We start from the raw sequence: 17,716 nt of genomic DNA on the forward strand, positions 1-17,716 counted from the left end.
CAATTTGACATGTTAGTCGAGGTGTCGACAGACCACTCCTCTCAACTGCTACAGCTGACCAACCTATTCTACCCATTCAGCTACTGCCTTGCCATGTTCCGCAGCACCTGGGAATGCATAACATTGGACCGATGGATCTTGGAAATAATTCAAAATGGGTATTCCATCCACTTTGCCTCCCCCACACCACCACCCTTCCCCATCCTTCTTCAGGGACCCTTCTCATGGGACTTTACTACAACAAGAGATAGATTGCCTCCTCCAGTAAGGAGCCATAGAACCAGTACCTCAACATCTACGAGGCAAAGGTTTTTACTCTTGTTATTTCTTAAAACCCCAGAGGAAGGGAGGTTGGAGACCTATGCTAGACCTCAGAGCACTCAAAAAGTTTGTCAAAGCTGAAAAATTATAGATGGTCACTCTAGCAATGATTATTCCAGCATTGGAAAAGGGAGATTGGTTTTTGTCCCTCAACCTTCAGGACGCTTATTTCCATATTTCAATCCTACTGTCTCTCGGACAGTTCCTCAGGTTTACCCTAGGACAAGACCACTGTCAGTAAAGAGTAGTCCCCTTCGTGCTGTCATCGGCTTCGAGAGTATTCTCTAAGATTCTCTCAGCAGTGGATGCTCACCTATGCTCCCAGGGGATCATGATCTACCCCTCCCTGTATGATTGCATCCTCAGAGCCTGCTCCTTCAATAAGGCTTGTCGGGTTACCAAAACTGCTGTAGACTTATTCACAGAACTCGGCCTACAGATCAACACCCAGAAATCAACCTTCATCCCGGAACAACGCCTGGAATTCATAATGGCTGACCTCATCTTATTACAGGCCAAAGCTCTCCTACCTCAGCACAGGTTCCTCTACTGAGCTATGCTCATCGAGACAATACAAAACAGTCTCCAAATATCACTCAGACACTGCCTCCAACTTTTGGGGGATATGGCAGCTGACACAGTGGTAATACCTCATTCCAGGCTTCACATGCAGTGTTTCCAGATGTGATTCAGCTCAGTCTACAGACTAAACAGAAACGGACTAGATAAACCTCTGTCACTGTCCACCAAGGTAAAAAACTCCCTGGTGGAAAAAAATAGGAAATATTTGCAAAGGGATCCCCTTTTTGTAAACTTCCCTGTTGGTACTTCTCACCACTGACGCATCCCTCATAGGATGGGGCACTCATCTAAACAACCTTACAACACAAGGCAAATGGTTGTCCATGGAGATATGCCTCTACACCAACCTCCTCGAGCTCAGGGCGGTCAGCAATGCCTGCACCCACTTCCTCCTGCTGATCAAGGGAACACACACGAGAGTCCTAATAGACAACATAGCATGCATGTACTGCATAAATCGACAGGTAGGAGCCAGATCACCCTCCGTCTGTGCAGAAGCACTAACGTTATGGAACTGGTGCATCTCTCACATTACACTATCAGCAGCCCACCTTCCGGCCACACAAAACTCAATAGCGGACAGTCTCGGTCACAGGTTCCCACATGACCATGAAGGGGCGATGCACCCAGCAGTGCTTCACAGCCTATTCAGGTGGTGGTGGACACTGATCACAGACCTGTTCACCACTTTATTGAAAAAGAAATGTCCATGTAACTGCTTCAGAGCAGGGATGGGGCAACATTCCGTGGGCAATGATCTCCTTCTTCCCTGGGACAGGGACCTTCTCTATGCCTTTCCTCCATTTCCCATACTATCAAAAGTCCTATTAAAAATAAAATGAGAAGGTGCACATGTCATACTGATTGCTTTCCCACTGGCTGAGACAGAATTGTCACCCTTACCTGTCACAGCTCATGACATGCCCACCGATCTCTCTCCAGTCCACTCCATACCTCCCCTCATAGAATGAAGGATGTACTCTACATCCCAACCTTGGGATGCTCTGCATCAAGGCTTGGCTCCTTCATGTTTCCAATGCACAGAGAGTTCCTGCTCGGAGGAGGTACAAGAGGTATTATTACATAGTAGAAAATCCACAACATACTGTATTTGCCCCCCAAAAATTATCCAGATTTCAGTCTTGGTGTAATTCTCAACAAATTTCTCCAACATCCACTACTCTTCTAAAGATCCTAGACTGTGCACTGACTCTTAAAAAAATGGGGACTATCTCTCAGTTCAATCAAAGTTCTCTTAGTGGCTATAACAGTCTTCCACCAACAAGCAGAGGGCTACTCAAAGCTATCACACCCAACCACAAAATGATTCCTCAGGGGTATAGTAAACCTTTTTACACAACCCTGACATCCCACCCCTACATGGGATCTAAATCTAGTGTTGAAAAGCCTGACTAGACCTCCCTTGAAACCCACGACTGTTCACTTACACACCTGTCAGTGAAAACAGTCTTCCTGGTGGCAATCACCGTGGCTAGGAGAATAGGGGAAATAGCAGCGCTGATGGCACATCTTCCCTACATGGTATTCTTTCGGGACAAGGTCACACTCAGGCCACACCTGAAATTCACTCCTAAGGTGACCATCCCTTTTCACATGAACCAAATGATCCACCTTCCAACTTTTTACCCTGAGCCGCACCATGATAACAGGGAGGCTATACTGCACACGCAAGATGTTAAGAGCTCCCGGGCCTTTTACCTGGATAGGGTGAAGACTTTTAGGAAGTCTCCTAGGCTTTTCCTTTCTACTGCAGAAAGATCCAAGGGCTCGGCAATATCAGCCCAGAGACTTTCCACGTGGGTCTCAAACTGCATTAGACAATGTTATCAGGTTCACAACACGACACCTCCAGATGATATTCTCGCACACTCCACAAGGTTGATCTCATCTGTCGCCTTCCTCAATAATGTCCCCACAACAGAAATCTGTCCATACCTTCGCAGAACATTATGCGATTCCTGGGGACTCCACCTCTGATGCCATCTTTGGCTCCACAGTACTGTCATCTGTAACTGACTCGACTCCGAAGCCCCAGTCTCCAGCAGGGATACTGCTCGGGAGTTGCCTACAGTGGAGCACCCCGTAGGGATACTACTTGAAGAAGAAGAGGAAGTTACTCAACTTGTGTAGTAACAATGGTTCTTTGAGATGTGTGTTCCTATGGGTGCTCCACAAGCCACCCTCCCCTCTACTTCAGTTCTTGTCAATGACACCATGGTAAGTAGATGTAAGTACGTCGAGATCAGCTACATTATTCATGTAGCTGAAGTTGCATAACTTAGCTCAAACCTTCCCCTCCCCCCCATAGTGTAGACCAGCACTCAGACTCTGAAGCCTAGGGAGGGAGGTGGACTTCAAAGCCCGAGCTCCAACACAAGCCACAACGTGAAAGAGCTGTTCTACACAGCTATTTTTAGAGTGCTAGCACAAGCCCTGGAAACCCAAATCTGTCAGTCTGGGTGAGGAGACTTGCTGCCATGAGCTGTGTAGGCATGCCCTAAACTATTAGCCATTGCCAACCTCTAGTTTACTATATACACACAAACTACATTAAAAGAGCGCTATTACTGTTGCAAAGTCAAGCTCTCAGAAGTTAGGAAACACCAGAATTAAAGTTACATGTGCATAATAATATAATAATTAAGGCTCCCTGGTTATCACAGAAGTTACAGGATTCGTTGACCTCTGTGACTTCTGCAGGGGTCTGTGTGGCTGGCCCAAAACATTACAATATATAGTTATGTATACACAACGTGTATTTATTTATTTATTTATAATATTTTCCAGCCCCTGAAGACGTACAACCACCTGCAGCTGTATCCTTTCCAACTTCTTTACTACTGAGTTGGAGTCCTCCAAAGAGACCAAATGGTATTATAACACAGTATGTTTTATACATGGATGCTGTATCAATCTACACTGGAAATGGAACTAAATACATTGTCAAAGGTGAGTTATATAGTTGTGATGGGTATGTCACAGTCATTGGGCTACCTGCACAGCTAACCCTTCCTTTTTCTCGTCAAATGCACCCTCCTTTCAGCTCTCAGGCCTGTAGCTGTCACCTGTGTTGGGGTGAAAGCACGTGGTTCTTCTGCTCTAGGTATGCATTGTGAACTGCCATCCCGAAGTCCTAACTGTGATTGCCTCAGCAGGCCTGATGTATCTTTGGAGCCTGCAGTTCTCTTCCCTTCAGGAGCAATGACAGCAGTGACCAGATACCCTTCTTATAGCAAAGTATTTATTAGAACAAAAGAATTTAAGAGAGAAACAGATCTTGTAATAATAAAACAGACCAAATACATATCAAGCTTACAGGATATCTAGCCATCTTCCACATGGTGATCCTGGTAGATCTAGCTTCCTTATAGACTCCTCCACAGAGCCTCTCTCTGTCTGGGTGATCATCTCTTCATTTAACTCACAAACGAGTATACTCCCTCCCTACTTCGAGAAGTCTTTAAATCTTGCTCAGTCCTTTTGTCACCCCCCTTTACAGAAATCACGTCACCTTTTAACTTTTTATAGTCCTTTGATCCGGTAACTTTCAGCTTTGGCAAAACGAGGCTTGAAACTTTTTGGAGATAGGAGGTGAGATCCCCCAAGCTACTAGTTTTCCCCACTGTCTTTCAAAGGTGTGCCTGGATGGCCTTATCTGTGTTGCTTTCCTGCACAGTCCCCATTGAATTTGAGCATATAATAAATATTTCACTACCTCCAATATAATTTGTAAGGTCTATCTCAATATCTATGTTACATATCTGCATTCTTAGATTATTGCATAGCAGCTCCATGACCCTCATTGGCTGTTTGTATTGATGTACAGTCATGTGACATCTTATTTTCACTTTAACCTTATGTTTTATCAAGGTATCACAAATCATTCATTCAGGATTATCATACAATAAAAATAATGAACTATGTGTAGCCTTGTGCAGCAAAAGGAATAGTCTAGGCCAGTCACAGTTTTGTACATGTTTGTAGATAGGTGTAAAACCAAGAAAAATTTTAAAATTGGAATCTACCCAGGATAGAGGAGGGTCAGGGTCTTACTTTCTTTTTACTATAACACCTTAGCATACTATAAGACCTCAAAGGCCTGCATTTTGAGTTACTACAAAACATTTTTAAAAATGCATAGTTCAATTTTTTTTTATTTGCACAGGCCATAAGCTGCTAGTGCGGTGGGTCAGTTCTGACACTGAAAAATGAATCTAGTTAGAAAACCTCCTGAAGGCTGTTGATGTTTGCTATAATAAATAGCGCACACTTTAAGTCAAACTTTTTCATTCTGTATTCAAAGGTAATGGATTTTTTGTAACCATAGTAACCTTGTTGTATTTCTGGATAAATACATGAGGTACATACATTCTGGTTTTATTTTTGAATATAAACTACCACATTATATATTACTAATAATATGAAAAATAGGATATAGGTTAGCATAATGACAGCTTAAACTAGTATGCATTTTTCTTCTGCAAAAAATAAATATTTATCAAAAATATAGGTTCAATTAGTTTCACCCCCGTCCCTCCGCCCATTTTTCCGGTATTCTTGTAGTACCATTTATCTTTTTTTCAAGATCTCCATTAATCTCTTATTACTGTCCCATAACATTATTTTTAAAAATTTGGAAGCAGAAATACATGTGCTTAAATATTATTGAAAGATTTGTGCTGATGATTTTACTAGGGTCGTGCTCTGCCCCGTAGCATGTAGTTGCAAAATGGTCATAAATTGAAAAGTGTGAAAAACACTTTTGGAATATGTTCACCATTCTGGTGGTTTTTTGAAAAGCACACATCACATTACATCGTGACTGATAACTACTAGCTAAGATGTAATGAAGGGTTATCTATTGAAACTGCAGTCAAGATAATTTTTATAATTTTCCTACCAGCAATTAAGGGTAGGCTACTCTAAAAAGGCTCAATATTTGGCTCATCATCAAAAATGTTGGATGCTTATCTGAGGCTTTTCCAGCCAGACCCGGTTCTGTAAAACTGGCCTAAAGAACAGACTTTTAATGACATTTTTAATACTTTGTTTTTGTGGTCATATCTGGAAATAACGCAAGAACCACCTTTCTCATGGTAATATAACATTTCTGTTTCTGCTCCTGACACAAACATTTATATGAACATTTCAATACCTTAAGGTAAGTTTGGTTTCCATTTGTTTTTTGAAATGGGCAACGGTTTACAGTTTCAGTCCCTGAATTTGATTACTGTAGAAAATATAATGATAGGTCTACTGAGAAACTCCACATCTCCCCAGAGACAGCAGGACCCAGTTTCACCAAAATGGGCCTAGCTGACTGCAACTCTGATAGAGTCAAAGACAATTTTCAGAGGGCAGACCAGCTCAGTTCACTGCCTGTAGGCTAAATAGGTCTCCTCTTCCATGCAGAAGCCTCTACCATTGCCCCATTCAGTAAGACCCAATAAGTGGTCAATAAAGATTCTTCCAGTGGGGTCCCTGCTTCTCACCAAGAGTGCGCCATACTTGTAAATCTCTTGCTTTTTAATTGATATTAAATGGAAATGAAGGAGATTGATAGTCTCCTCATCTGAACTGGTGGAACATGAGTCACTTTCTTATTCTCTCTTACCATATGGGATATGACATGTATCACTGTTTGCTTCTGTGCCACCTTTATCATGCAGCTGATTTCTCACTTTGCTTGAGGTTCTGGAAATGTGGAAGGAGCCCAGGGTAAGAAATCTGATCTCAGGCAGAAGGTTGGGATTTGGGTCACCAGAAATCCAAGCCATTCTGGCTCAGGACTATTCAGATTTCTAGTCCAGATTTATGCTTGGCTCTAATTTTAATCAAAGAAATGTCATTTTTGTTGCTAAAGCAAAAGGGCCTTTGTTTCCTTACAGAGCCCGCAATCTGCTCCTTTGTAGCTGGAGGGGTCATTACAAAGTGCCACAAAGTAATCTTTCTTCTCCAAAGGCTATATCTGTACAGTGATAAAATCAAAGGATTCAAAGCCCGATTCTGAAACTCTCCAGTGTTGTATCTGTCTGTCTCTCCTGCCTGTTTTATTTGGGGTTGTTTTTTTTTTTGCTTTGGGTGTGAAGGTTAGTGCTGTTGGCTTCCACTGAGTATGTGCATACTGGTTTTTCAGAGGTCTATAATTTGCCCAAATTGGATGGATTTTCCTAGGGACATCAAAAAGCACCTCTTTGGCCCCCAGGAAACACCCCTTACCAGAGCATGGAGTCTCTAGAGCTTCTTAATGAAACATTTGTAAGATTTTTTTTCAAATTAGCAAAACAATGTGGTTTTCTCTAACATCATTCTCATGAATGGCTGACCTATTTTAGCCAAAACATTTTTTTAAATCCACTCAAGGCAGACACTCAGCATGGAAAGTTTCAGCCCAAGTGGTTAAATTTGGCAAAGCTATAAACAACTGAAAACTATGTCTTATGACGAAAAGTGTCAAACAACCTTAACTCTAGGCATGGCTGCCAGCAGAGCTTATAATGTGCAAAGAAATAATAATGTAGCACAAACTTTTCTGAGGAGATTGCTAGTGGTGGTTTATTGTCAAAATATGAGCAAAATTTCTCCCTCCCATGTCATCTCAGTTGGCTACCTTTGTGAGAAAAGTTTCTGGTAAAAGCCTGAAGTGAAAATAGTCGTCTTTTCTATAGCGAAACACATTTGATTTTCTAACCTGGTGAAGCCAAGAAAGACATTACTTGTAGATATATATGACACACAAAATGTTTATATTTCCATCCCTATGTAGAGTGTAATCTCCAACTTTGGCACTGAGCACACTGAGGATGTAAAAGTCTGCATTTTCTCCAGTAATGCATACTTGACACTGCTAACAAATTTGGTTCATTTAATTTCTCTTGCATATAGTAATGACTCTGTGAATCCTTAAAAGAAAAATATTCCTATTAATACTCATCTGATTGAAACTGTTATTTTCTCTGCCACACAGTAAGAAAGAATAGTGTTTGCAGTATTTCAGGAAAGGGATACTTCACCAAACAAATCACAGGGCCAGATCTTCAGCTAGCACAACAGAGCTGTGCCAGTTTACAATAGCTGCAGATCTGGCTCACATTCGCTAGCTTTCTACAGCTAAATTTCAAATAATAATAACTAATAATCTTTTCTGGTGTCTGTGATATGTCAATTTTGATCATTTAGATTCTCTGGAGTATAAAACCAAGGGTAATCCTTAGAAAGAGAGAGAAGAAGTTAGCCTGTAGGAATAAGTAACAGTTTGGCTGGCTCAAGTAGGGTGACCAGATGTCCGGTTTTGGACCGGAATACCCAGTTGAAAAGAGATCCTGGTCAGCACCACTGACCAGGCCATTGACTGTCCAGTTGGCAGCACCACACAGAGGGGCTGGCAGCCTTCCTGCTAGCCTCTGCGCAGCACGTCTCCCAGAAGCAGCGGCGTGTCCCCCTCACGCTCCAATGCATAGGGGCAGCCAGGGGGCTCTGCGCGCTGCCCCTACCCCAAGTGTCACCCAGAGCTGGTACACCTGCCCCCGTCCTGAGCCCCAAAGTACCCCAGCCCTGATCCACCTCTCCCCTCCTCCTCCCCACTCAGTCCCAGCCCAGAGCACCCTCCTGCACCCCAAACCCAACTTCCCCAGCTGGGGCCTTCCCCTTCCCTCCCACACACCCCAACCCCCTCCCTAGCTCTGATTTCCCCCCCCCCCGCCCTCCGAACCCCTCGATCCCAGAGCACCCTCCTACACCCCAAACCCCTCATCCCCAGCCCCACCACCAGAGCCCTCACACCCCCCTGCATCCCAACCCCCCCGCCTCAGCCTGCAGCCCCCTGCCATACTCTGAACCCCTCAACTCCAGCCCGGAACCCCCTTCTGAACCCCAAACCCCTTACTCCTGGCCCCACCCCAGAGCCCGCATCCCCAGGCAGCGTCCTCAGCCCCTCCCGCACCCCACCCCCCTGAGCCAGCCCAGTGAAAATGAGTGAGTGAGTGAAGGTAGGGAGAGCGAGCGCCGGGGGTGTGGGTGGGGGATGGAGGGGGTGGGGCAGGGGCGGGACGAGGGTGTTCGGTTTTGTGTGAGTAGAAAATTGGCAACCCTAGGCTCAAGTTGTTCTTGAACGTGAATGCTGAAAGGCAGATTTTGTAAGACCAGACGGATCAGAGTTGGAGAAGAGAATGAGGAGACTTGTTAAATTCTATAATTAATAATAGGGATGGGGGGGTGAGTTTAACATCTCTAAAAATCAGGCCCACTATGTCTGATGTTCAGAAACTGAAGCACCCAAAATTAGTCAACACTGATATGAATTCTTTTCTTGAAATCAATGATTAACAGTATCTTTAATATATGCAATGGCACAAATGCCATACTTCTTCAGGAGACACTTTTGAACTTTTCTTTGTCCTTTCCACACCTATATAATTTTACAGATAATTTTAAAATGACTGATTTTGCGTTTATTATTAGGAATCCGTCACAATTGTGTCAACACTTTATTTACTGTACAATTAAACATGACTTAAATGAAGGGAAATCCAGAAAATATTTGAACTGCAGAGTTTGATTGCCAGGCAGGGTATCACAAAGAGGAAAAGGCCTGTTAGATCATATGATTGTTGTTGTGGTGGTTATTCTAATTAAATATTTAATAGCATGGTACCACCCAAAGACTGCAGTCAAGATTGGAGCCCCATTGCGCTGGGTGCTGTAGAAATATAGAAGAGACAATCTTTGCCCTGACAGCTTACAATTGATAGATACTGTAGTATTTCTGTGGGAGCCAGTGTGGGACTGTTTCCTATCTTCAAAGATGTAGTATAATATACATAAATATCCGAAGGAGCCAAGTCTTCTGTTTCACCTACTCCAAAGAGTGATTCAACATCTATATAACATTGGCATCCAGTTAGTGAATTTAAGACTCTAGTTTGTTCTGGAAGCATTGGCACCTGCTGTAGTAACATGAGCAATAAAATATTTATCTTCACCTGAAATACTACTACCCATGTTACACACAAGAGATAGGAACTGAAGTCCCGTTGTCATTTTCAGGGTCTTGCTCTAATGGACCACAGTTCGACAGTCACCATTCCCATATGACTGAATGACACATCCAGATCATAAGGCAGTACAGCAAGCAACATACTTCCCAAAGCAGTACAAAAAGAGCATCATCCCTGCTGCAGGTTTCATATGGGCCAAAATACTTAAACATTATGGTGAGCACTATAAAAAAAACCAAAATAGTTTTATTGCTGCACCCAGCACTAGAGGGCAGATTATGCCAGGTTTATGGAAGGAGAGTAGGCTTCCCTTAAACGCGCTGTCTCTCTCTCTCTCTCTCTCTATATATATATATATAAGAAAGCACATTTGATACACCTGAACTGACAACACTGACATTGTCAATGGCCTGTACTAGTGTAATTAATTCTTCAGACCCAGAATGCAGATTCAGCAGGCACAAAACCAAAGAGCAATTGGGACTGTCTGAGTCTGTCATTTCTGTGTTTCAACTTCAAATGGAAGACTCTAGTCCATTCATTGGACTTAACTGTACAGATCCGGAGGCCGGGGAGGAAAGCATTTATGTTTATTTGTAGCAGCTCTCTTGTATCATTTTCTGTTGCAGTGCATTAGTGTAGTGTTAAATAAAATCTGCTTATTTAAAATCCTTTTAAATAGTGTTTAAATATTTCCTGCTGATACAATCTGCTAAAGTAGTTATCCTTGCTGCAGATTTCAGTTAACCTTGTCGCAGATACTAAGCCTGGAGCTACACAGACTTTTAGGGGCCTTGATTATGGAGCAAAACCTAATGGTGTCATTATAAAACCACAGCTGGACAAGCTTTTGGAATCCTTGTCCTTCAATCAGATTTGGGTAACACAGCAAGCCAGGAGAGAACTCATGTTAACCCTGCCTGAATTGCTGAGCTCTCAGGTTATTTGGGCACCAGTTTCTAGAAATTAAAATAATAAAATAAAACTCAAATTATAAAACAAAAGGGATTGGCACCTCCAAATCTGCCACATAGCCAAACACAAACTGTTTTTAACAAATAGCTTTCTCCAAAGCTAATAGCAATGGATTAGCCAAAAGAATAGAAAAAAGGCACATTTATATGGCGATGTAGGGAAAGTGCATTGCTGCTACCCATTCTGGATCTGTTCAGTGAACAGAGAGAAGGGAGGCATTAAGCTTCCAGGTCGATCAATCTCAAGCCTTGACAAGACTTAAAGTCACTCAAAAATGTGAGGTTTCAGTTTAGCAGCTGTGTTAGTCTGTATCCGCAAAAAGAAAAGGAGTACTTGTGGCACCTTAGAGACTAACAAATTAATGTCAGGGTTCCTTCCCCACTCTGAACTCTAGGGTACAGATGTGGGGACCTGCATGAAAGACCCCCTAAGCTTATTATTACCAGCTTAGGTTAAAAACTTCCTCAAGGTACAAACTTTGCCTTGTCCTTGAACCCTATGCTGCCACCACCAAGCGTGTTAAACAAAGAACAGGGAAAGAGACCACTTGGAGACGTCTTCCCCCCAAAATATCCCCCCAAGCCCTACACCCCCTTTCCTGGGGAAGGCTTGATAGAAGTCCTCACCAATTTGCATAGGTGAACACAGACCCAAACCCTTGGATCTTAAGAACAATGAAAAAGCAATCGGGATCTTAAAAGAAGAAATTTTAATTAAAGAAAAGGTAAAAGAATCACCTCTGTAAAATCAGGATGGTAAATACCTTACAGGGTAATCAGATTCAAAACACAGAGAATCCCTCTAGGCAAAACCTTAAGTTACAAAAAGACACAAAAACAGGAATATACATTCCATTCAGCACAGCTTATTTAAACAAAAGGAAATCTAACGCATTTCTAGCTGGATTGCTTACTAACTTTTTACAGGAGTTCTGAAGAGCATTCCTGATCTGTTCCCAGCAAAAGCATCATACAGACAGACCCTTTGTTCCCCCCCCTCCCCCCAGCTTTGAAAGTATCTTGTCTCTTCATTGGTCATTTTGGTCAGGTGCCAGCGAGGTTATCTTAGCTTCTTAACCCTTTACAGGTGAAAGGGTTTTGCCTCTGGCCAGGAGGGATTTTATAGTTTGGTATACAGAAAGGTGGTTACCCTTCGCTTTATATTTATGACATGCCCCCCAAATCACAGATAGGGTGAAACACTGGTTGTGATTTCTTCCTGGAGCTCTAGGAGAAAACAGACTTAATAAGACACATGCACCTCTAGATATATTACCAAGTGTATAAAGACTAACATTATTTTCCACATCTCAAGGACGATTTTAACCAGTTGATTCTGGGAAACTTTCATGGGAGAGTGCATCAGCCACTTTGTTAGAAGCTCCTGAGATGTGTTGGATGTCGAAATCAAAATCTTGGAGAGCTAAACGCCACCGAATAAGTTTTTTGTTATTTCCTGTGGCGGTATGAAGCCACTGTAGCGCAGCATGGTCGGTTTGCAGGTGGAAACGCTATCCCCAAACGTATGGGTGTAGCTTTTCCAGAGCATAGACAATGGCGTAACATTCTTTTTCACTGACTGACCAGTTGCTTTCCCTCTTAGACAGCTTCTTGCTGAGAAACACCACAGGATGGAATTCTTGATCCGGTCCTTACTGCATTAAAACTGCTCCCACACCATGCTTGGATGCATCTGTGGTTACTAGGAACGGTTTGTCAAAGTCTGGGGCCCTTAGCACAGGGTCAGACATGAATGTCACTTTAAGCTGGTTAAAGGCCTTCTGACACTCTTCGGTCCACTGAACGGCATTTGGCTGTTTCTTTTTGGTTGGATCTGTCAGTGGGGCGGCGATTTGGCTTATTGTGGTACAAATCGCCTGTAATATCCAGCCAAGCCTAAGAAGGATTGGACCTGTTTCTTTGACTTTGGGACAGGCCACTTTTGGATAGCATCCACTTTGGCCTGTAGGGGGTTGATAGTTCCTTGACCCACCTGGTGTCCAAGGAAAGTCACTCTGTTTAGGCCTATTTGACACTTCTTAGCCTTAACAGTTAGTCCTACCTCCCTTATGCGCTCAAAGACCTTGTGTAGATTCTTTCTTTCCTGTGATCTTACACCAAGAGTTTGTCATAGTAAGAAATGTGTAAGACACTCGTCATTTAATTTGCCCTTCACAAATATGAAGATTGGATAGGAGAGTTTAAAATATCAAATGCTGTTTGAGTGATATTGCATACTGAAAAAGAGGTTGTAAGCCAAATATTCATCTACCTGCAGTACTTGTGGCACCTTAGAGACTAACCAATTTATTTGAGCATGAGCTTTCGTGAGCTACAGCTCACAGCTGTAGCTCACGAAAGCTCATGCTCAAATAAATTGGTTAGTCTCTAAGGTGCCACAAGTACTCCTTTTCTTTTTGCGAATACAGACTAACACGGCTGTTACTCTGAAATCTACCTGCAGTGTGTTTGTATTTGTAAAATTAAATACAGTGGTCTCCTTGCAAATCATGGGGCTGATTCCCCTCTCACTTACACCTTTGTAAATTAAGAGTAGCTCCAAAGAAGTCAGTGGAGTTACAGCAAGTCAAATATGGTGTGAGAGGCAAATTATGCCCCATGCATTTTACATTTAAATTACTTTAGATGATGTTAACCAAGGGTGAGAAGATAGTTCATGTTCATTCAGGTGACGGTCTCTCTGCTAACAATGGTGCAAGTTGTGATGGTGGTTCTTGTAGGTGCTTGTCCCCTAATAACTGGACTGAAACTACTGATTCTTTTGACATCAGCCACTGAGATTAAAGTAGTTTTATGGGGGATGTTTTTTGGGCTCTTGTAGTTTGAGTGCCTAAAGCTAGGCACCTAAATAAGTGATCGGGGTTGTGGATAAAGCTTATCTAGTTGATATAGTGTACTTGTATTTCCAGAAAGCCTTTGAAAAATTCTTAAGGAAACTAAGTAGTCATGGGATAAGAGGGATGGTCCTTTCATAGGTCAGTAATGGGTTGAAAGACAGGAAACAAAATGTAGAAATAAATAGTTTGTTTTCACCATGGAGAAAGGCGAACATTGGGGTCCCCCAAGGATCTACACTGGGTCCTGTGCTGTTCAACATATTTATTAATTATCTGGAAAAGGGGGTGAATAGAGAAGTGACAAAGTTTGCCAATGATACAAAATTATTCAAGATAGTTAAGTCCAAAGCAGACCATGTGGAGTTACAAAGGAATCTCACAAAACTGGGAAACAAAATGACAGATGAAATTAAATGTTAAGTACAAAATAATGCACATTGGAAAAAATAATCCCAACTATACAGATACAATGTTGGGTTATAAAATAGCTGTTCCCATTAAAAAAAATCTTTGAGTCACCATGGATAGTTCTCTGAAAACTTCCATTCACGGCTCAGCAGTGGTCAAAAATGCTCACAGTATGTTAGAAACTGTTCAGAGAGGGATTCAAAAAAAAAGAGAGAAAATATCATAATACCACTACATAAATCCATGGTGTGCTCTTACCTTGAATTCTGGTCACCCTGACTGAAATAGGATCTAGTAGAACTGGAAAACATTCAGAGAAGGGTAACAAAGAAGTATGGAATTGCTTCCATATTAGGAGAGAATAAAAAGTTTAGGGCTATTTATTTTAGAAAAGAGACAACTAAGGGGAGAGATGATAGAGGTCTATAAAATAATGAATGGTGTGGAAAAAGTAAATAGAGAAATGTTATTTACCTTTTTCACAAAATACGAAAACCAGGGCTCACCCAATGAAAATAATAGGCAGCAAGCTTAATACAAACAAGAGGAAGTACTTTTTAACTCAACACACAATAATCTGTGGAACTCATTGCCATGGGATGTTGTGATGGGCAAAAGTATAACTGTGTTCAAAAAAGAACTGGATAGGGTAATGGAGGATAGGTCCATTAATGGCTATTAGTAAAGATACGATTTGGTCACAGAGTCCGTAACTTTAAAGAACCTCCATGACTTCTTTGGCTTCATCCCCCTGCTGCAGCCACTGTGACCGGGGCAGGGGCTGGAGCTGTCAGTCTCCCCTCCTTGTGTGGCTTGGGCTTCAATCCCCCCCGGTGGTCAACCCTACCCCAGGACCCTGGTTAGTTTTAGTAAAAGTCACAGGCAGGTTGTGGGCTTCTGTAGATTTTTGTTTATTGCCCTCGACCTGTCCATGCCTGTATTAAAATTAACTGTGACAAAATCTTAACCTTAGCTGTTAGCCAAGGTGATTAGGGATGCAGCCTCCTGCTCGGGGTGACCATAAACCTCGGACTACGAGAAGCTTGGAGTGGAAGACAGGGTGGATCACTCCATTATTGCTCTGTTCTGTGTATACTCCCTTTGAAGCTCTAGTATGAGTAGCTGTTGGAGACAGGATACTGGGCAAGATGGACCATGGTCTGACCTAGTATGGCAACTCTTATGTTCTTATAGTCTTAGAATTTCTGATGTGTTGAGTATCCTCCCTCAGTCTGAAATCAACTGGGCCACTTATTTAGGTGCCTAGATACGGATTCAGATGCCTAAATGTGGTAACCAAATTTGAAAATTTGCACTTATCTTCACAGTGATAGAAACTGGACAGTTATATTTGACATCAAGACTTAAGACTAAACTCTGGTTTTGCTTTCCTCAGTTAATATGTGTGTGTTCCCATTAACTCTTTTAGAGAGAGTAAACTTTTTTTAAAATTTGGGCTTTATTGAACATTTAAAAATAATTGACAACCCCCAAAGAACAAAAATAAGAGATTGGTGGATGTGGGGCTCCGCAAAATATTCACAAAAGAACAGATTGTGAACACCTTACTCACATTGGTGAATATGAGGATTTTGCATATTTTTGCAGGGGTGGGGTGTTTTTGGAAAAGAATCTAGTTTAATGAAAAACTGTTGGAATTTTGTTGCTTTCACTCACAATAATGCCCATTTTTCAATGAAAATCAGTCCATGTTCACTCAAAAAGTTGGGGAACCGCAAAGATCTCCACATATTTTAAACTTCTTAAATTGGACGTTTTCTTTCTGCAAAGATTAATTTTGTATTGAAACTCATTAAAATTTAAAATTTCACGTGGATCAGTGAGAGAATTTCAATGTCATGAAAAATAATTTATAAATGAACTTTTGGGACTATGAAATGATCCAGGATAAAACGACAAATATTTTTGTCAGTGAATATATAGCACTTAATTTACATCACTGGAACGGGAACGAATACTAGAAACATTTATGACAAATCAGTGTGTAAGTAAAAGAAACTACAATTGGAGTAAGTTACTAGATGTCACAAGCAGCTATGCTGCATACTGACAATTGTTGCTGGCTGTTAACCCTTTGGGTGTTGAATATTACAGGTGCATCCACATGTATTGCACCACCTGCACAATTGAATGTGTTCTGTGTGTGTCCTAACATTCCAGTGACACCAGTGAAATGTTCATGGATGGTAGCAACACAACAGGCAGGTGCACTGGACGCCCAACAGTGATAGTATAACACTTCTGCATGTAATGCTCTTCTCCAGGAAGGCACATGGAGAATATTACAGGGCTGCTTGCTCTAAAGGATCAAAATCAGTCCATGAAGTCAATGGAGTTGCATCTGCTTACATGAGGGTGAATTTGAGACAGTTCTTGCTCCCAATAGGTGAATGGATGTTTACTAGTGACCCTCACAGGAGAAGGTTTAGGTCTTTTCTTTAAATTTTTTATTGGCACTGGATCCTCACTCATAATCTCCATCCCTCTTCGGAGTTGCACATCCAGTACTGTTCCCAGCACATACTGGATAGTTAATAAATTAATTTGTTTGAAAACTAATTTAATTGTTTGAGAGACTGGAAATCTGTATTCTGTCAATTTTAGCAGCGAGTGAACCTCAGAGGTTTGGACATTTGGTAAACTTTGCATGAGCATCCAGATATATGGATGCTTGTTCAGGCCTCTTGTTTCTGTAAATTTGTGGTGAAAAATCTGAGAATGACTTTTAAAAATAGTTCCAGATTATTTTACCAGTTAATATCACTAAACTATTTCTATTTAGATTTAGAAATAATACAGGAGCAGCCTTTCCTTCATTGTTCTCAGCACTTTTGGTTCTCATCTGTTCATGGTGAACAATACATATCTGAACATTACAGAATCTTAAAGTTAGATGTGATTTTAGTTCTAAAAATACATGACAGTTTGGACTGTTGGAAGAGGATTCTTGTATTTTCCAAATCTGTTGCCCCCTTTCCTAAATTATGCAATAAAAAATGTTTGCAGGGCATAAATCAAGTCAGATTGCAGCTTGATGTGTCTCAAAAATCATGAAAGGAATTCTGGCAGATTTCTTTTCTTGTTGAATCATTGCAAGAATTTAACCTACGTTTTTACACCTACCACCTAAATTGTTTACATAAAACTCTATAGCCATTTAGTTGGTACTGAACTTCATCAGACTTTTCACTATTCCTTTAAAATATGATATTTTTATGATAATCCACTTCTGATCTAAATTGCAGTTTGGCCTCAAAAGTTTTTTTTATACGATAGATATATTCATACCAATCATACAGATTCATACCATATAAATATAGTAACAATTTAAGATGATGTATTACAAAGAAAATAAATAATGCATAAGCACTAAAATTAAGTGAACATAAATGGAAGCATGTAAGGAAAATATCAGATTAGTGTTCTTTAAGTAATGCAAAAACTCAAAATCTTTTAAGATGACTATCATGAGGCAGATGAGAAACGGAGTTCATTACTATTTCAGTGATGGCAGCATTGCAAATACTGTACTCTG

The 17,716-nt window shown here is 41.3% G+C and overlaps 1 protein-coding gene across 1 annotated transcript in view; it reads left to right on the forward strand.

Annotated features, from left to right (window-relative positions):
* Nucleotides 1-17,716, forward strand: part of USH2A (usherin) — a 568,735-nt gene that overhangs the window by 274,638 nt on the left and 276,381 nt on the right. Inside the window, exon 31 of the mRNA XM_077811946.1 lies at nucleotides 3,712-3,873. Within this exon, the coding sequence (XP_077668072.1) occupies nucleotides 3,712-3,873 (162 nt within the window). The remainder of the gene's footprint in view (nucleotides 1-3,711; nucleotides 3,874-17,716) is intronic.

The sequence above is a fragment of the Eretmochelys imbricata genome, chromosome 3, assembly GCF_965152235.1.
Source record: "Eretmochelys imbricata isolate rEreImb1 chromosome 3, rEreImb1.hap1, whole genome shotgun sequence".
NCBI classification, from domain to species: Eukaryota; Metazoa; Chordata; order Testudines; family Cheloniidae; genus Eretmochelys; species Eretmochelys imbricata.